This window comes from Xenia sp. Carnegie-2017, unplaced genomic scaffold, assembly GCF_021976095.1.
Source record: "Xenia sp. Carnegie-2017 unplaced genomic scaffold, XeniaSp_v1 HiC_scaffold_3, whole genome shotgun sequence".
NCBI classification, from domain to species: Eukaryota; Metazoa; Cnidaria; class Anthozoa; order Malacalcyonacea; family Xeniidae; genus Xenia; species Xenia sp. Carnegie-2017.
Genome location: NW_025813493.1, coordinates 8,326,422 through 8,346,444, shown reverse-complemented (window position 1 = coordinate 8,346,444; position 20,023 = coordinate 8,326,422). Strand labels below are relative to the sequence as shown.

The following is a 20,023-nucleotide window of genomic DNA, read 5'->3' as shown; positions in this document are numbered from 1 at the left end:
GTCATATCCATATATATTTACGTCAAATATAAAAATGCCTTAAAGTAAGTAAGGAGACAAAATGAAGAAAACAGGAGTTGTTTTGCGACATTGAAATACAGTTACATGAAGCTAAGTGTGAAAACGTGCTCAATATTTTGCAGTGCTTATGGTTTTCCTTTCTAATTTATATCCGAGTAGTTAGCTAGAGCACTCACTTGTCAAGCACTTGACTACAGATAATTTTTTTTTTCTATTAAAGGTATTATGATTTGACTTTTTTTCCTCTTCTTAGCTTCGTCTTATGACGTATTTTGTGCTGTTCTTTCTAACAGTACTATTAATCTAAAAAAGTCTGTCAAATATAATTAAGCTAAACAACTAAATTTTATCACTTTTACGAAAATCGGCAGTGCAATCATACAATGTCTACATACTTTCACAAATTCCGATCAAAGTATTGCTCTTGAAATAGATTGATTGAATTTTTTAACACCTTTTTAAATCCATAAGCATGCACTTACCAAGTAATTTAGCGTATAATTTTAACTTTCTTTCTGTGGTCGGACAAAAAATTTTTAGTTTGTATTTAACCAATCATTTCTCGAATTTTATTCAATTCAATGTTTTGGCAATAGATGCAGGAATTTAATATTTACTATTCAAAATAAACCAGCTTTGCTTTCTTTGAAGTCAAAGACAATAATTCATGATAAAATCAATATTCAATAAAATATTTAAAAAATGTTGATATCATGATAACTCTATTTCAGAAAAATATTTTTTATTATTTTTTCATCGTCTTAGCGTGGGAAACCCGGGTACATTTATCAATATCGTTGTTTCAAATGAGCGCATTGATGAAGCGTTTTTATGCACTAGTATCCCTAGTCGCCAAGGTAGAAAATCTAATGTTTAAAGCAAATCTAATATGTTTTACCTTATAGAGAATGCTTATATATTGAAGTGGGAATTTAACTAGCCTATAACATGTTTTCTTTACGTCAGTGTAAGATATTTAGATATATACATTAGAGTTGTGATAATAATAATTTAAAGAACTCGTTATGAAAGGTGGAAAACATTAAAAGATACAATAACGTATTTTGAAATAATTGTATTGTTTCATTCGACCTGCCATTTTAAAAATCTCAACACAATTCGCTTGTTTGGATTTGCGAAATTAGACAGCTAAACAACTGATTGTAACATAATGCTTAGTAATTTGTTCTTTAATACTTCATCCAAAAAGGATCTTAAAAAATGTTTTGATGTTTAATATTGCTAATTACACTGTTAAATAAATAATATATATATATATATAGATTACTTATTAGTGCAGGTAAATTGTATAGTTTCGAGTGCAATTATGGATAAACATGCACGAGTGAGTTTTTTAAAGATTGTAACGAAATAGTGAGAGTACAAAGAATATCAAGGTGTCTTTGATGGTTTCCTGATACACACATTAAATAAGTTAAATCTTCGTCGAAATTTATGCGTGTCTCTTTTAAAGAAGGTTCTTTAAAGAAGTCTTTGCAAACTTGAGGTGTCTCTGCTTCCAAAATTGTAATGTAGTGATGAACGGTGTTGGTTTCAATGGCGTATTCTTTAATTGAGAGAAAATATGTTAACTATAGTATTTGAATCTGGGTCTTCCTTTATCTTTTTACTTATTTCACCCAGGGGTGAAAATATTTAGGAAGTCTGCCTGCTTTCTTCTGCCATCAGCAGAGATAAAAAAGTTAAACGCAAATTATATAGAAATCTCGCCGTTAGTGTAATAAAGCTAGTTGATATTTTAATCGGTACCAAACTAATGATTATTTTGGTAATAACTGAATACGCATGTGTTTTGTTATGAATGGTTTGAAATGTGTAGAGCATTAATATTAATGAGGTCAGGCCTGTAACAACAGAGATGCGGTGCGTTCACGTGCACCCCCTCCCCACATATCTATAAGATCTGTGTTTTTACTTTTTATTAAGAAAGAACAATAAGCATTACAAAATAACAACAATAAAACGCGCTGATTAGTCAACAGCCAAGTTTGCATTCGATTTTTGGTCTTAGATTTTCACTGATCAGCTTTCAAAGTCTCCCAAACATCTCCTCGGTTTCCATTAGCCTGTGCAAATAAAGTAAACATTTTTCAAATCTCTGACTAAGTGAAATATGAAAAAAATGGGAATGAGTTCTCCTGCTAATAAATTCATTCACATGTTTCTGTTCAATTTGCTTCAGCAAAACAATGTATACGTTAGAAGTCTAGGCTTTAATACAATTAGACGTAAGCAATCATGTTACTAGAAATTTGTTTTAGATCAATAGTAAGACTAAGTAAGTAAACAATTTTTTATCTATAAACGAAACGAAAGAAAGTCCTGGCTAAAAGAATTCATGTTGCTAACACACGAAAAACACTTTGTTCATTATTAATTCACTGTTTCCTTCCCAGTTAGTGGTTATGTTGACAATTTGTCAAGTGTTTGGTGCACTTGATGTACTTGTACAAATTGTTATTGTGAGTAAAATATCGCTTTGAATTCTATTATAGTAAAAAAACTTCATCATTTAAGTAAAGCTGATTTACACAGACAAAGCTCAAAACAATACAAGAATTCGTTCAGTAAGCTGCGGGAAATAATGTATTAGCTAATATCATCTTCATACAACGAATGTTTACACAAAGGTTATGCTCGTATTTTTAAGCTCCAATATTGCAGTTTGGACCAACGTTAAAAAAACAATGAAAAAGTGCCATCTTAAAGTTATGTTATTCATTAAAATTTTAAATTTGGTGCAAAGTGAGCACATAACCTCGGAGCAAGTTGGGTGTGTCGAAGGACCAGTCTTACCTGGTAAGTGAAAAAAAACTTAGTCAATTAACTTAAAGAGTTGCATACAGTTAAGTAGCATGAAATAATTTCAATATTGGTAATGCAGACAGAACTGAGATAGAAGGAATTCTTAAAATAGGAAAATACATACCTTTATCTAAAATTTTTTATTGTACTATAAGTCACTCTTTACAGCCATAATATCTTTTGACATTCCCTATGGAAAGACGTTTACTTCAGAAATGAAAAAAGTGCAGGTTTTAGACTCTAGCTAATCTGCAACTTAGTTAAAATTTTTGACAACATAGCAGTTTACTGGATGGCACCGTGTTTCGACTTTATTCCAAAGTAATTGTCAGAGTATATATATAATATATTAATCCTAACACGGTTTTATATGCACATAAAAAACATGTGACTTGGACGAGATTTGAGCTCGCACCTTCGGGATACAAGTCCAAGTATCTGCTGCAGTGGCAATAATCTCTCGTCCATACGCAGTTTAAAAAGAGATTTGGCTCGTCTCCAATCCCTGTGGGCTTGGTAGCTCAACAGGTAGAGCGGCGGATTAGTATCCCGAAGGTGCAAGCTCAAATGTTTTTCATGTAAATATAATGCCGTGTTAGAATTAATATATTATCTTCTGTTGCAAGTAAAGCAATTTTTGATTTCTCTGATAAAGGGGTGTACTGCATTAAAAACAGGAAGTATTATGTAAGTTGCAAAAAATATGCACATCTTCACCATTTTCATGTTACTTCTTTTATATAGGACTGCCTCAGCCTAAATTGAATATAAGAATTCTCCCATTGCTGTCCGTACGTAGCTTTTCTACTCTAAACATTGTTTGTGATGCTAGCGCGGCAAGAAAGATTAATGGCTGCTTGAAATTACCAAAACCACCTCTACCCCCAACAAGAATTCTCATCAATATCGGAGTCTACCTGGTTAAAGAATGTATTTCTCCCACAAATATAAACCAGTGCACATGTAATCTGACAGCGTTCTTTCAAGGTATACCACCAAGAATCAGTTGTACTGCTTTTGATGCTATTGGAGAATGCAGATTTAAAATAGTTAATGTCAGTCTTGTAGAAGGTGAGTTTGTTTGTACAATATGTTATACTAAAATTCCCATAAAATTTGCAATTAAGGGTGCAACTGTTTTTAGAAAAGTGCAGAGAGCGTAAATTAGCTATGCGGTTGATAGTTTGTTGATAGTTTTACTATCATATTACAGTTATGTGCATCTTGGTGTAGAATAAATCATTTATTCGCTGAGAGATTATATAAATATTTAAGTAACAATTTTGACCTTTGTTAATCATTAATACATCATCAATAAACTCATATGTTCTTGGAAAATGCAGTTTTCATTTCGATACATTATCTATGCCAAAAGTTAACAGTTGGCTGGTGGGCTTGTTGAAAGACAATTAGAAATTACTCACTGACTGAACAGAAATCATCTTATTTTAATTCTATTTTTCACACTTTTGATTTATTTTTTGCTTTTGTAAAGTAACAATCGCTTAAACCTTAAGGCAGGGGTCTCCAAAGTACGGCCCGCGGGTCAGATGCAGCCCGTTGTGCCTCTCAATCTGGCCAGCAGAGACACTTAAGGAAAAAATAATAATATTATTAAACAAAATAAATTTTGTGCAGAAAGTTCACGTTATGACGCAAGCCAACTTGCAAGAGTGGTTTTCGTCAATTTTTGTCCCAACTTCCTATTTCCGTTTCAAGCACATTGAGAAATTTAAAAAGCTGAAGGATAACGTGGAAATTTTTTATATTTCAATGCTTCATAATGAAAATTCATGTGGCCCACTGGTTGTAAAGTTTGGAGACCCCTGCCTTAAGGTTCGAAAAATAATCTAATGACTAGGATTTTTTTCGAAACGTTTGCTATCGCTATATGTTTAGAGTTTAGACAAATATCAGCTTAATAATACTGCACTACTTTATCTTTTAGTTAAAAACCAAATACATTTGCTCAAAGATCCCGAGAGAACATTCGACATGTTATTGGCTTATTGCATAAATGAAATAATCACTAATCAGTTAGGCTGCGAACATTTAAATAATTATAAGGACAGTCTATCAAAAAAGAAATTTGAGTGAAATTTGATCTAGAGTCAACAATACTTTCAATGATAACTGTGTAATGTTAAATCTTTAAAAAATATGCCAAAAAAAGGCAACAGAAATCTTAGTCAAGTTTCTATTTGTTGTGTTTGTTTAATTTACTAATATATCATCGCGTTGTATCCTATTTTGATACTTAAAATTTACATTAAATGATTTCAATGATTTTAGAAGCAACTCTTCAGCGTATTTCGAGAAAGGAAACTTCCAAGAGAAACACAAAAGGTGATTAGCTATTACAGTGCCTCGTTAGCCACATTTTACAATGTTTTTAGCGGTAATTTTTACGAGCTTTATTTCTTTCTACACAGGCAGCATAAATGAGCTACCCACATTTTGTCTAGCAATGTTGGTTAGTGATGATTGACACCCGCCCCAAAACTTTATTATAACTTAATAGAGAGAATAATTTAATTGTAATGCAAAAATTTTACTAAAGCAAGAGAAAGACCCACTAGTAGTTGAATTTAATTTAATATGCTATACTTTTGTCGTGTATATTTGAAAGGAAGAATGCAGTTATTCCTTTTCAACTGTTTTGAATGAAATTAATGATATTATTGAATAATTAAGTCGAACTCTTATTTACTTATACTTCATATAGATTATTCAATAGTAATACCAAAACATCAGGTAATGCAAGAATATGTCTTAATAGCTATATGATTAAAAGTTATAAAATCATATAATGAAACCACAGAAATTCAATGCATGCGCTGATTTGTGTGTAGTTGAGTTTTTGTAAGGCTGTACAAATTGATCTGGGCTCAATCAATGAAATCAAATAAGGAGAATTTTTAAATCAATCATTAACAAAATTTTTTTGGAATTTCTGTTTTGCATTGTTACCAAGGTGAATATTTTTCTATCCAGACTGACCTAAAATGTAAATAACGTATCTGATCTACTCTCCAGTTCTTACAAATGGCTCCTCAGTTTTCATAAGCCTTAAAAACACAATAAACATCGTTTGTTTCTTAAAGTAAAAAAATTCAAGAAGTCATTACAGATTTCTCCCTTTCCCTTAAGTTATGTATTTCACGATAATATTTACATTAACTTCTGTTTTATGCATTAGTTTTGTTGACGAAATTGGTCCCAACAATGCCAACAACTGCATCAAAGAGCAAAAAAGAGGAAGGTACTTGAAATCTTTTTGTTACCTTAAACTTTTCTTTTTTATTCTTCAGTTATATGATAATGGCATTACAATACATGTAAGAACCTAGAGTTCAAGTTTGCCAAGAGCATGAGCAGTTCCATTGTACGTTCAAATACGATTATCATTGTTATTTTATCTGCATAAAGAAAATTAGCTAATGAGGTGCCAGGTGGGAAACGGATTCTCAATATAATTATTAGAGCCCAGCAAATAATTTTAAACATAGTCATAAACAATTTGGTTTTATAAAATTTATTAAAAGAGTGACGTTTCGTCTTTACTCAAGACATCTTCAGACTAATTAGGAAGTTAACAAGACTATAGATATATATAGAGCTATTCACATAGTTTGAGATATCAGGTTACTGATAATGTGTAAGTGTGAATGATGTATTGTGTGATGTAATTTTTCAAAAGATGATGACAATGACAAGTCTAATGAAGAAAATGAAAGTGATGATAACAGTGACGATGACAGTGATGATAGTGAAAATGATGAAAATGACGACGAAGATGATGATGACTAAAGTAAAGGGATTAAAAAAACATGCTAATAAAATCTGCTTTACTTTTATGTTTATAAACATTTAGTTTCCGAGAAAAAACTCCGCTTTTTTACAAAAGGCATATAGTTGGGTGTTACGACTGTTTGATCTTACGTAAGTGCATGTTCAACACAAACCTTTCTTCTGCTAAAAGGAAGAGATACAAAGCAAACTTTTAAGACACAAGCTAAGCTGTAGTGAAAAAAAGCAAATGAACGTGTATAGCAAAAAGAAACTTTTTCCAAATCTTTCCAATGCAAAAGATCCTTTTCATGATATCATCAGTGTAAAAACAAGTTTTGTCCTTCTGGCGCATTGAGAGCCGTTCTTTTCATATTTTTTGACGAAGAAATTTGACGAAAAAATCAATGAAAAAAGGAAGCTGGACCTTATAGCTCTAACCATGCAAAGGTTACCTGTGCATGGTTTTCATTGGTGGCAGCACCATGGGGTAAACAGGGGTGGACATGTCCCAGTGGTCATTTAGAATAAATTTTCAATTGTCTGAGACCGCGAAGCAAACATTCGAGGGTGTGGGATAAAATCATTTACAATTTCTCCATGTAGAAATTGAACTGCTTGAATTTACTTTTATTCAATTTCTTTTGATTCTGATATGTCACTGAAGACAGTAAAAGTTACTATTCATATTAGCTACAGTGATCATGGCATGTTTGAAGGTACCATCTACAAATTTCTCTAAGAATTAGTTTTGGAATGTTTTAGCCCCATACCTTTGGCAGCCAGCGCAATCATTCTTTATTTTTAGCATGCTTCTGCTTTAAAAAATTCACCACATCAAATATTGAATAAATAAAGTAACTATTTTTCTCCACTGCCAAATTTCCCCATTTTTCACTGCATAAAAACATCATCAAAAACATTCTAAAAAATTTGTAATGAAAAAATCTGAAAAAATCTGATAATTTTGTCCAAGAAAAGTGTAGTATTGTTATAGCAGACCAAGTACATTCTGTAAATGATGAAATTATCAGAGTAACTTTGATATACGTTGTCATATTTTTTTATCATATCCCAGCTGATATTTATTTATTGGCTTGTTGGGTTAAAAAAAAATTTGGCAGGTAATAACAAAATATCTATAGCTACGTATTTACTATTATAATATACATGTAGCCACATGATATTTTGCTTTTAAGCAAAATGTTTCGAATGATACTCGATCTCAACAGGCTATAAATTTTGCTAACGACGCTCATTAATGATGCTGCGAACTCATTGAAATTTTGTACGTTATAATTATCAAGCTCTTATTAACCGAACGAGAGGTCTTTACGGAGAAATATCGGACCGAGGTGATTTTGTACAGACTGAACCCGTAGGGTGAGGTTTGTAAAAAAAGACAGAGGTCCGATATTCCTCAGTAAAGACCGAGAAAGCGAGGTAACTAAAAGTCTTATTATATGATCTGAAACCAAGCTTGCTTTCTTTCTCGTACTTGCTGTTTTTCATTGGTTGGCTTTCACTTTTCTGTTTTTCGTCCATAAAAAATAAAATGTTTCATATTTTATCGTCAGGAAAGTTAAACTGTTTTCCGAGTGTTTTTCCTTCGACTCACATTCGTACATAAATATCCTCTTGTGTTCTCTTATCGTTTGTTTCATTATTGTTCCACTCCATATTGTATCGTCTGGATAGTTTAACTGTTTTCCGAGTGTTTTTCCTTCGACTCACATTCGTACATAAATATCCTCTTGTGTTCTCTTATCGTTTGTTTCATTATTGTTCCACTCCATATTGTATCGTCTAGATAGTTTAACTGTTTTCCGAGTGTTTTTCCTTCGACTCACATTCGTACATAAATATCCTCTTGTGTTCTCTTATCGTTTGTTTCATTATTGTTCCACTCCATATTGTATCGTCTAGATAGTTTAACTGTTTTCCGAGTGTTTTTCCTTCGACTCACATTCGTACATAAATATCCTCTTGTGTTCTCTTATCGTTTGTTTCATTATTGTTCCACTCCATATTGTATCGTCTAGATAGTTGAACTGTTTTCCGAGTGTTTTTCCCTCGACTCACATTCGTGCATAAATATCCTCTTGTGTTCTCTTATCGTTTGTTTCATTATTGTTCCACTCCATATTGTATCGTTTGCATAGTTAAACTGTTTTCCGAGTGTTTTTTCTTCGACTCACATTCGTAAATGGTTTTATTGTTTCTTTCATTTTGCGTTTTGCTGCTTGCATCACGAAGTTTGTTTACATTTAAAAGTAAAATTACACATTTTGAGCCGTGGTCGATTACGGGAAAATAATGGACAGATAAAAATGTTTCTCAGCCAATCAAATCGCGCCATTTTACCGGAAGCGACGCTTGCCGTATAACAATAATTATTAAAGCACCGATTTTCTTTTATGCGAAAATTGATTTTCAGTGAAATTTCAAAATGCAAATTGCGGCAAATTAATTGTCCATAACAGCTACATAAAATAAATACTTTTATATCGTGCAATATGAGATTATATCAACTTTACTTGTCTTTTACTTATCTATAAAGGTATAAAATGGAGTTGAAATAGTATTCTACCTTTGGCAACCAACTTAAATATTTCTTTTGCACCACATGTTTCTCCATCAACTGTGCTCCACAACTCAAACAAAAAGAAAATTGTACAAATTTGTTTGCACTGTAAAAACATAACTCTCTTTTTTCTCTCGAGACATAAAAAAGAATCAAGAGCGCTAGAGTAGTATAATTCATAAAAAATAACGCATATATCTCTTTTTTTAAAGTATATTTTCATCGTAATAAGAATTTGAAATTGTTTTGACGACATCAATTTTTTATTCCAGTCGATCGACATTTAATGAGTTTTTTGGGTTGACAGATTACAACAAAAGAATGAAAAAGATTTATGCTTCTTTTTAATTATTTAAGAAATAAAAGATGTTTACTGTGTTTGCAAAGGCTTATGAAAACTGAGGAGACGTTTGGGAGAACTCGGGAGCAGATTGGTGCAAGCCAGAGACCAAAGGTCGAAAGTAAGGTTGCACCTGCTCGAAAGTTTCTCACAAACGTCCCCGAGGTTTCCAACGGCTCTTAACCCTAACCATAACCCTATCACCATTTCACTATTTTAACCGGTAAGAGGCTCCTTTTCCAATTTGTAACTGACAGCTCCTCCACCATCGGCTACCACCAAAAAGGACTGGTTGGCTGCTGGTAAACACAATAAGATGTTAACCAAACATACAAGACCGTGATCAATGAATGCTTTTTGTCAATACTGCTGCATATTACTATTACACATTATGTTTTAAAGACCATTGGACTTGACTAGTTTTGAAACTCAAATACCCACATTTGTTTATACCCAATTTAGTTATTTTTAACATTACATTATTTGATTTTCTCTTTTGTTTTTACAGCTAGTTATTTTTTTGCTCACAAGTGTACGAACAGATGAGCATTTTTTTCAACTACCTTCAAGTTTACAAGAAATATCTCAGAAATCAAAGGTTTCTTGATATTGGAAATTCAAAAAAACTCTCAATACAACAATAGACTGTGCTATTTTTTTAATTAATTAAGCTGAAAATCCACAATTTACTTGTAAAAATGTGAAGTTACTGAAATGGATGCGAAAGATTAAATAAAAATAGTTTGCAAACATTTCTATCACACTCAAGGTACAACATACCCTTCTAGTGTTTCAAGTATTTTTGTAACAAATGTGCTGTCATGATTTCTAGTGTTGAAATCACGACAGCACATTTGTGATTACTAGATTTGCATACATTGATGAGAATATGAATTTTAATCAATCAACAAATGTCATATTTTTCCATGGATATAAAATAGTACATGAATTTCCACGATTAAAAAGTTGAGCAGTATATTTTGAACTTTAGTTAATCTCCCAAAGTGCACGGTCATCATAGTTATCATCTGACATAACACATTTTGGATTATTCGACCAACCAGATTCTTCTGCCCCTGGCTTTTCTCCAGTACTCCAAATGTATCGAAAATTCACAATGCTTTGAATAAAGTAGATTTTATTTTTGTGATGTATAAGTCTCCAATGTATACGATTTTCATTCTTTTTGAGGGTGCCCACGGCAAGATTTGATTTATTTATTCCTCTTTCGCAACCATAATCACCAGTTATTTCTTGTCCAGTTGAGTACAAGTAATGTTTGGTTTTATAATTTCCAAGGATATAGGTACTGTGCCCTTGTTTTTTAATTTTCCATGATCCTCGATAGTAATAATTTGCTTTGGCACCAATAATAACATATTTCTGTGAAAGGTTGCCATTATTTGCAGGTATACTGGTAGAAAATAGCAATCTCTCATTTCTTACGCTTCGTATGTGTACCGAGCTTGAAAGAAATAAGAAATAGATCGTCGCAGCTAATAAACAGCTGATAGAAACGTCGCAGCTGATAAAATATTTCAATTTATTTTTTATTTTGCATTTACAGAACAAAGCCACTTGATTGCAGGCTCGCTGAAACAAATTGATCACGGTCTTTCTGAGGGTGTATGGGATGTGAACAACAATAACAATATTTACCGCCATAACAAAGATTATTCTTGGACTCATATTCCTGGCAAACCAAAACACGTTTCTGTTGGCGCAGCAGGTGTGTGGGGAGTAAATAAATTTGATGAAATTTATTTCTGTTTGCGGGACTCTTGGCAAATTACAAATGGAAATCTGAAACAAATCGATTCTGCTCCAAAAGGGATTGTATATGGAGTGAACAGAATTAATAAAGTTTATTGTCGTATAGGTATGACGTAAAACAAAAAAGTAGCTAGCTAAAAAATTTCAAATACGTCTTTAGTTAAATAAATCAATGGGTGTGCGTGGCTGGCTTGAAAAACCAACTTATTTTACTGCTTGGATAATCTTCAGAAACGAAAAGCACATTCAAGACATTTGATATGTTTGATAATAAAAAAATTCGATCCAGTTGAATTATAATTCGAACCTTATGTTTGTGTTCGTTACAATGCTGCCATACACTTTAAGACACTGCCAACGACGAATAAAAACAAGTTTTTAAGTAATTTTACAAAGGAAATTTTATTTTTCTACAGGACATCCGTTTCTCTGGATTAATTGTGATTTGCAAAAAGCAACAGCACGAAGTTAACAATCTACTTTCTATTTATTGAATTTAGTATATTTCTTTTAATTGTTTGATTGTAGTTACAGTTTACCTATGTCAACATTACGTTTTTCTTTTATATATTCTTCAATAGTAAGCCCTAATCTCTAGGAATGATGAGCAAGGAACCTGAACAAGAATTTTATTTTAAGGGGAGATATTTTTTGTCCAATCCTGGTATAATATATATAAAGCAAATTGCTGATGTTTGAAAATTTTTATTTGAGTAGCTACAATGTTTTTATGATTTGTAAAAGTGGAAAACCAGGTGCATATGTCATATTCAAGAAATACCTAATTAATGCAAAATAAAAGTAATCAGTTCATTCCATTTGACATCCACAAATAAAGCACGTGGAGTTACAATAAGTACATGCAATATTTTACCAAAAATTATTAACTTATTGTTAGGCATCTCATCTGATAAGCCTCAAGGAACAAAATGGCAACGCCTCCATGGTTCATTTAAATACGTCAGTTGCGGTGCCTTGGGATGCTGGGGGGTAACACAAAATGACCAACTTTTCTATCGTTCAGGTGTATCAGTGCAGAATTGTGCTGGAACAAGTAGGACTCGTATCGAAGGAAGCCTTAAGCAAGTTGAGGTTTGTAAATCATCAAATTTAATTTTAAAAATTGAAACAAATGATGCGCATAGCTACTATCAATTGCATTGCAACAAGTAGATTTTAATCTGATTAGCTAAAAAATTTTAAAAAATGACTCAAAAGTTTTGCAAAACATGCTGTGATATTACAAAATTATTACTCCTACATAAAGGCGTTGGGCAACTTTATACATATTTGTAAAGGTAATTTCTTTTCACACAGGGTGTTGTGAACATTTACAGACAAAAGACCTCATGATATACTCAAAATTAAAATGTTGATTAAGTATTTTTAATACAGTCTTCAAAATTTTGCGTCTTTAAGGCTGGAGAAGTTGATGACGTTTATGGAGTAAATAGAAACAACGTGGTCTACCGTCCAATTGGTATAACTACGGCATCTCCAATAGGCTCAGATTGGATACGTTCTTTAAAATATGCTTCATTCGTGACCACTAGCCTGAATAATAAGTATGTTTTACTAAATGAGGAAATTTTTGAGTCCTATAAGGCATGTGTATAATATTTAAGTATTCACATTATTTGCAAGTAGAAGAAACATATTATATGAGGCAAATTTTTAAATTTTCAAAACATAAATGAACTGTGCCCCTTTGCTTATTTCAAATTTGTTCACGATTGTTATGTCTGTAGATCATGTTCTTAGAAATGATAGAAAACTCTAGATTATAGTAATCAATTATGAATAATAAACTTCATAAAGTTGTGTAAACTTCATTTATGCCTCTCAATGTTCCTTTATTTATGCCTCTCAATGTTCGACAATGTTCCTCATTGTCGTGTAAACTTCATTTATGCCTCTTATATGTCTAGTGAATTTTTTTTGAATACATTCTGCACAAATTTTTAATCTCCAGCTGCGATCAGATAATCATTGAATCAAACAAATTTTCATCTATATTTTCGAAATCATTCCTAATTACACTACGCAAAATTAATACTTAAAAGACGCCTGCGCCAAATTCAAGCAGTTGAACCATGGAAGATTTTAAGAACTGCCTCTTTAATAAAAAGAAATTCAACAAAGAACGTAATAGCTATAATTTCATTTTGATCAAAACGAAAAAATCTTAAAATACTGAGTTATAAGTTACAACTTATAATAGCTATAATTTCAAAAAGAAAAAATATTAAAATATTAAGTTATAAGTTACAACTTATAATAGTGATCAAGATCAAGAAACACGAAATTTTGTATATGAAATCAGTAATGCTATGTTAAGCATATAGTATTCTAATTGTAAATAGTATACACTATTACAAGAATTGGGTTCTTTAAAAGAATTCTGAAGCAAAAGCCAAACGTTTATTGTTGTTTTTGCCACAAATACAAACTTAAAAGTTGCTATAAGGTTTTAAAAGAGGCAGTGATGTGGTAATTCGTGTTATCAGGATTTGCACCAAGCACCACTGATGATTAATTCATGTTCATTTAAGATAGCATAATTTATAAAGGTTGTCTTAAAATCGTGGCTGTACACATTGATGATATCATATTGTAAATGGAAGCTGGACAAACACTATCAAAGAATTGAAAAACCTTCATCACTGCATGTTAGAAATCATTAAACTAAGTAAAGAAACAGTTTACATAGAAAAGTATTTCCTAAAAGACTGAAAACTTTTTTTGATTTCAATGGAGATAAATATACAGCTCATTCTACAAAATATAATCAATGATAGGCAGAATATTTTCTATGCTTTAAAATAGTTTGCTTTGTACGTACTTTGTTTAGGAGCAGGGGAAGGAGGAGTTAGGCATAAAGGAAAAACGTCAAAAATTAGTTTAAGGGTTGGAGATGCGAACATGACCTTTAAACATGTGGAAGTGAGATTTGTTTCTTTTGGTAGCCATGCACCATCCTCTGCTTTTTGCCCTCTCAAATTTCAATTGTCAAATGAAATGGATGTAAAATGGCAAACTAGGAATGACTTTTCTTATTTCAGTAAGTGGCTCAAGGTAACCAAAGCATACCTTACGTATGTAATATGGAAATAGTATATTCGTCCTCTCTAGCCTCGTCTGATTAAAATCTCTCTGTTTTTTCAACTTCTTTCTTTTTTTTGTTTAAAACTTTATTGTATCTCTTCCTTTCACCACATTATCTCTTTGTCTTCCTCCTTCTTTTGATATCTTAAATTTTCAAAAGAAAGTTTTTTGCAATGTTTTTCAATAGCAATGCTATTGACTCCTCTTCCTCTGCATACGTAACTACGCAGCTTCCTCTATTTTTTCAGAATCTCGCTCATGATTCCGATCTTCAGCATTCTTTTGTCTTGTTTGACACTTAGAAATTTAAGCATCGCATTTTGCAATTTAAAATCGTCCAAACATCTTCAATTAGATCATATGTATTCAACCTTTGAGTGAAAACGTGTTGATTGTCTACTTTGTCCTCATTCGTAAAACAATGTTTTATTTCCATTTGCAGAATCCACTTCTAGATTCCGTTTCAAGAATCTGCTCCTGCATTCCGTATTCCGATTTTGCGTTTGATCTCTACAAGTTCATTATCATCAGTCTTAAAATACCTGAAAATTGTCATTTCTTAATTAAGAGATTTTTGAAATTTCATTCAGCCTGCTCTGAAATTTCACAAGACTCACAGCGCAAGGCAGGTGCATGTCAGACTTAATTTAAATATTTTATGATTCCTATAACGTATATGGAGTTTTCTTATTGGCCACAACAAACAAATATGTTATAATTTCAGTAATTTGATTGGAAATTTTGAAAGTCCTCATGGATCAACTTACAAACATTAGTAAAAAATTATTCACTTAACTCATTTAACAGGAAGACTGTTTTGAAACAACTTCGAACGAAAAAGTGAGTTTTAAACAAGAATAGACAAAATCTATTGTCGTTCAAAATACATTCGTTAGAAGATTTGCCACTTTTTTGTGTTGTTAGGTTTCATTCGTCAGTTTGATATAATAAAATGGAAGACGCATGAATATATTTATTTTGCCTTATTTTTCTATCTATTTAATTTCGAAATGAGACGACATGAAATGCCGAAAATAAATGTAAAATCTATAAAACGCGTAAAAATTGTTAAATGCTGTATAACTCTTGTGAGCTCTTGTTAGTTGTGTTTTAGATAATTGTTGCTATGTAGCAAATAATTTTACCGATTTTTTTCTTTACGTAAATACTTTTACAGCAACATCAAACTAAAAAGTAAGTTCTAAACAAGAATGCAGTTAAAACATGAAATTTGAAGACTTGCCACTTTTTTATTTTATCATGTTTCATTCGTCAGTTTTGATAAAACGGAAGATGCATGAATGTATTTATTTCGTCGTTGCCTTGTAGAGATGAAATTTTGAAATGAGACTATTGCACATTTTATAAATACTTCTCCAAGTTTTTTCTTGTTAAGTAACAATGCTTTTATATATAATGCTCATTATTAGTTTTCAAACATTTGTTATTATATTCTTCATTTAGCCAAATACATTCGTCGGTAATTGAGAGATCATCTGAATTCATTTGTTATACATTTTCGCATTCCCATAAAAATGTAAGTATGATATGACAGGAATCTTATTTGTTGTTTAATGTAATTTTATACATAGCACCTTGAGTTCAGTCATTATACTAAAAGTATTGCACATTGCAAGACAATAGTCTGCCTATAGATTAATAGCAAGCAAGGACATAGCTAGGTAAAGTATCAAAATCTTCAACAATATTATGTCATAGTTTGAGTAATTGAGGAATAGAAAACATTTTTCAAGTTTCATAATGCAAGAAATGCGTTACTACTGTTCAAGAGAGGCCACTTACGATCAACAGATCTAATTTTCATATTAAATAACAACGCCTTATTATGTATTTCTTTAAAAAAAATAACAAGAAACGAATGTCCATAGCGTTTATTAACAGTATGATTTTAAAAGTGTCACTTCCGGCAAATCTAATTTACTTTGTCTGGGTAAAAGTTTGAAGTCTGTTGTGCATTGCACCAAAATTTTAGAAAATTTCAAAAACAACCGTTTTTTGTTTTTATTTTATGCTCGTGTACATTTTTCTTATTTAAGTATGATTCATGCATTATTGATTGTTTGAATGTCGTAATAACAATATCGACTTCAATTTGAATAAGCAAAAAGTTTGGCATAAATATTTAAACGTGAACGCATTTTTGAGAAATGTTGAAAATTCATAGTTTTTCAAACATTTTTGATTTTTCTAACTGTTTTTGATACATCTTTTATCATTCTGAATTCTTAAGTAAATGCAAATCTCACTTTTAACTTCATTCAAGACCTTTTAGAATTATGAAAAGTTTTTATAGCTTTTAAAGTTGTTATGCAGGGAGAAAAGAGCAGTTGCAAATGGTTTGCTGTGCAGACAAATTTTTGTTATTCTCATTCCGTATCTCATGTGGAGTGTGACTAAAGCAGAAAAATGCTACGAAGAGGATTTATTTGTGAAGGTTGCCAAAGGTAGCTACGACACCAAATAATTCAATTACCATCTTTATTTTATAGAAAATAAAATCAACTGTGATTATATACTGTAACTACTAGAGCTATAGCAGGTTTTAACTCTTCAGGCCATTCTCCATATCACTTCTATCATATCAAGACCGTAATCAGCTTGGTGTTTAGAATTTTTAACTGCTAGTTCCTTGTTTGAAATTTTTTGATGCGTTTGTATGTTCGTTACGCATAAAATGAAACACGGCGTTTATCCGATTAGCAATGGTGGACAAAAACTACAAAACTACAAATTTATTTCATTTGGCTACCATTTACAACAACAGTTCATATTCCAGCAAATAAGATGTGATTCTTCATTTGTTTATATTATTCATCATAACTGCACTGCAATTGTTCTTCCTCTTTGTTCCTTCCGCTATATTTAATTTGATTTACAGACCATTGTCTGGCTAACGGTATTAAGAATAAAAACTACGTAAGAAGCTTGTTTGAGTGCGTTCACTTGTGTGTGAATGAAAGGCCGAAGTGCAAGTCCTTCAATTTCTGTGAAGACAAATTAACTTGTGAATTAAATGAAAGGAAAAGATCCAGCCAACACGGTGACCTTATAAAATACGTTGGAAACGATTATTATGAAAAAATACCAGTACGTTCTTTTCTTAATTATTTTAAATATTCAGTTAGGTCGTTAAAGGTTTTTATGTCTTTGAACTTTATAGTATAAATGATCTTGTCAATCTTGTTTCTGAAATGAAATCAATGACATCCACATTTTTTTTGTAAAGGTCAATAAATGAATTGTCATTGTCATTCCACACTTAAATATTCAATTCGATATTATAGTTTCTTTTAAATTTGCGAAAAGTTACTTTCTTGCTAGCTTAGTTGTATTAAAAAATACGTTTGAAGCAAAAGTTTAATTTAAACAAAGCTTAAGTTATAAAACGTTGATTTGAGAGCCATAATTTTCATAGAAATAAAAAATGATGACTTCAATATATGAAGCTGTGGTTTTTTAGGTGAGAGCCTTTTTATATGCAAGCGTGAATCTTGTTGACGGCGAATTTAAAAAAGGTGATGAAATTTATTTAATTTCATTCGTAATTAGCACACCAGGCAAATGCACACATAGAAATATATATATTTTGATAATGGAAGTAAACTACATGAAAGGTCAAAAGTTTTGAGCTGGAGAGGTACGAATTTTTTAAAATTTTACTTGAAATGTGTTCTGCAACATTATTTACATCAGGGGTCTCCAAACTACGGCCCGCGGGCCAGATGCGGCCCGTTGGGCCTCTTAATCCGGCCCGCAGAGACACTTAAGAAAGCCAATTTCACCATTCACATTGAGAAAACTGAACAGACTAATTGTAATTTTGTTATGATATTACACTTGGTTGAAATTTAACCTTTAAATTTTGAATAAATATTTTCTTAACTAATGAAGCTTTTGTTATATACTTCGTTTTATTAAAATATTCTCTCTTTGACAAGCGGTATACTATTCGTCGGCCCTCAACAAGCTGGATGAAAGTTCATGTGGCCCTCTGGCTGTAAAGTTTGGAGACCCCTGATTTACATCTATCGAAGCAATTTTCTAAACAAGAAATAACTGTAGATCAGAGTATCCGAACTTCCATACACAAGTTGTTGACTTCTTTTATAGATTTTTCCCACATACTTTCAGTATGAGTGAAACTAAAACGCAAGTTGAGGAATGAAAATTCATATACTCAGCTCTGCTCTACTGATTTGATTTAAACGCGATTATACTTTAAGCACTCCTAGCCAATATGGAACGTTCGTTACAACGATAAATTTCTTATTTGTTCCAGCTTGGTATCAAATACGAATTGTGAAAAATAAAAGATTACTATTTTCTACCAGTATTTCTGCCACCAAGTACGGGCTTTCAAATAAATATTTTGTTGTTGGTTCCGACGCAAACTATTATAATCTTGGGCAATGGAGAATTATAAAACATAGCCACAGTATATATATAATTGAAAATCGTGCGGCTAAACAATACTTTTACTTAACTTGACAGAAGATGACAGATGATTACGGCTGCGAAAGAGGGATAAATGAGTCGAATCCTGTCGTGGGTACCTACAAAAAGAACGACAATCGTATACATTGGAGACTTGTGCTTCAAAAAAATGTTTACCTGATACAAAGCATGGTGAATTTTCGATTTATTTTGAGCACAGGAGAAAAACCAGTGGGAATGGAAGGTGGTTGGTCAGTATCCTTAAAGTGCGTGATGTCAGATCATAATTATGATGATCGTGCACTTTGGGAGATAAACTGAATGAATAGAAAGTATTACCCAATAGAAATTGTAGAATTTTATATATTAATACCCTTGGTAGGAACAGAACTTTTAGTTACGTCATAAAAACCATATCCTCACGATTTTACCCAAATACTAGACGTGGAAGCACTACGATTGCATTTGAATTAAAAAACCACTTGAAACGCTGAAAGGTTATATATGTATTGTAATTGTAACTTTATTGTAAATTGTAGCAACTTGACGTTGTTGTGGAATGATTTTTAAGGGCTTTCTGTCATTTTGTTTGTATTTGATGAAGTGATCTCATCAAAAAAATTCAAAATGTGCCTGTGTGGCCTTACCATAAAATTTAAAGGAGTGCTCTCATTAGTCAATCGAGATGTAGTGCATTAATTTTCACTATCTTGACAGGAAAGGACGTTCATTTTTACCATCTTAAAACGATGGCGCTCGATATTAGCTTTTTGTGAGTAACGACGAACTTTTTTAACATCTTGTGAGAAACTACGCTAAATTTTAGCCTCTTTTATGGAATGAAGCTTATTTTTAGTCTACTTGTAAGGAATGGAGTATTTTGACAAAAAAATTCCGACCAAGTAGGAAATAATTTTTTGTACCTAGCTCTATCAGTCTATCTATTCCCCATCACATTGCTTCAAACTTTGTTTTCTATATTGTTTATAAAGTCAAAATTTAGATGTAAAAAATTCAATCGAAACTACTTTCTCACTGCTTACTGCAACTGTTCATTGTAATAGCATGCAACTCAACGTATAATTTATGCTGTGTCCATTGCTATTGTAAATTATAATTAGGCTTCTTTA

At 31.8% G+C, this 20,023-nt stretch overlaps 1 protein-coding gene and 2 long non-coding RNA genes across 3 annotated transcripts; all 3 read left to right on the top strand.

Annotated features, from left to right (window-relative positions):
• The first annotated feature begins 2,575 nt into the window (after positions 1-2,575).
• Positions 2,576-6,109, top strand: LOC124454578. The gene is made up of 6 exons (XM_047005350.1): positions 2,576-2,609; positions 2,693-2,841; positions 3,592-3,918; positions 5,140-5,193; positions 5,573-5,601; positions 6,047-6,109. The coding sequence occupies exons 2-6, from the start codon at positions 2,730-2,732 to the stop codon at positions 6,053-6,055; spliced, it is 531 nt and encodes a 176-aa protein (XP_046861306.1). The 5' UTR covers positions 2,576-2,609; positions 2,693-2,729; the 3' UTR covers positions 6,056-6,109.
• Positions 6,110-15,919: 9,810 nt separating this feature from the next.
• Positions 15,920-17,468, top strand: LOC124454738. Its single transcript, XR_006951588.1, has 3 exons — positions 15,920-15,975; positions 16,773-16,903; positions 17,338-17,468. It is a non-coding gene; the product is annotated as an uncharacterized LOC124454738 (long non-coding RNA).
• A 451-nt stretch (positions 17,469-17,919) lies between these two features.
• On the top strand, positions 17,920-19,389 carry LOC124454667. Its single transcript, XR_006951562.1, has 2 exons — positions 17,920-17,974; positions 18,951-19,389. It is a non-coding gene; the product is annotated as an uncharacterized LOC124454667 (long non-coding RNA).
• The last annotated feature ends 634 nt before the right edge of the window (positions 19,390-20,023 follow it).

Excerpts from the sequence above, each read along its gene's own strand:
- LOC124454578 (XM_047005350.1), top strand. The coding sequence starts at position 2,730 with ATGAAAAAGTGCCATCTTAAAGTTATGTTATTCATTAAAATTTTAAAT. Across the intron at positions 2,842-3,591 it reads CGAAGGACCAGTCTTACCTG|GACTGCCTCAGCCTAAATTG; the intron begins GTAAGTGAAAAA and ends TCTTTTATATAG. Across the intron at positions 5,194-5,572 it reads TTCCAAGAGAAACACAAAAG|ATTATTCAATAGTAATACCA; the intron begins GTGATTAGCTAT and ends TACTTCATATAG.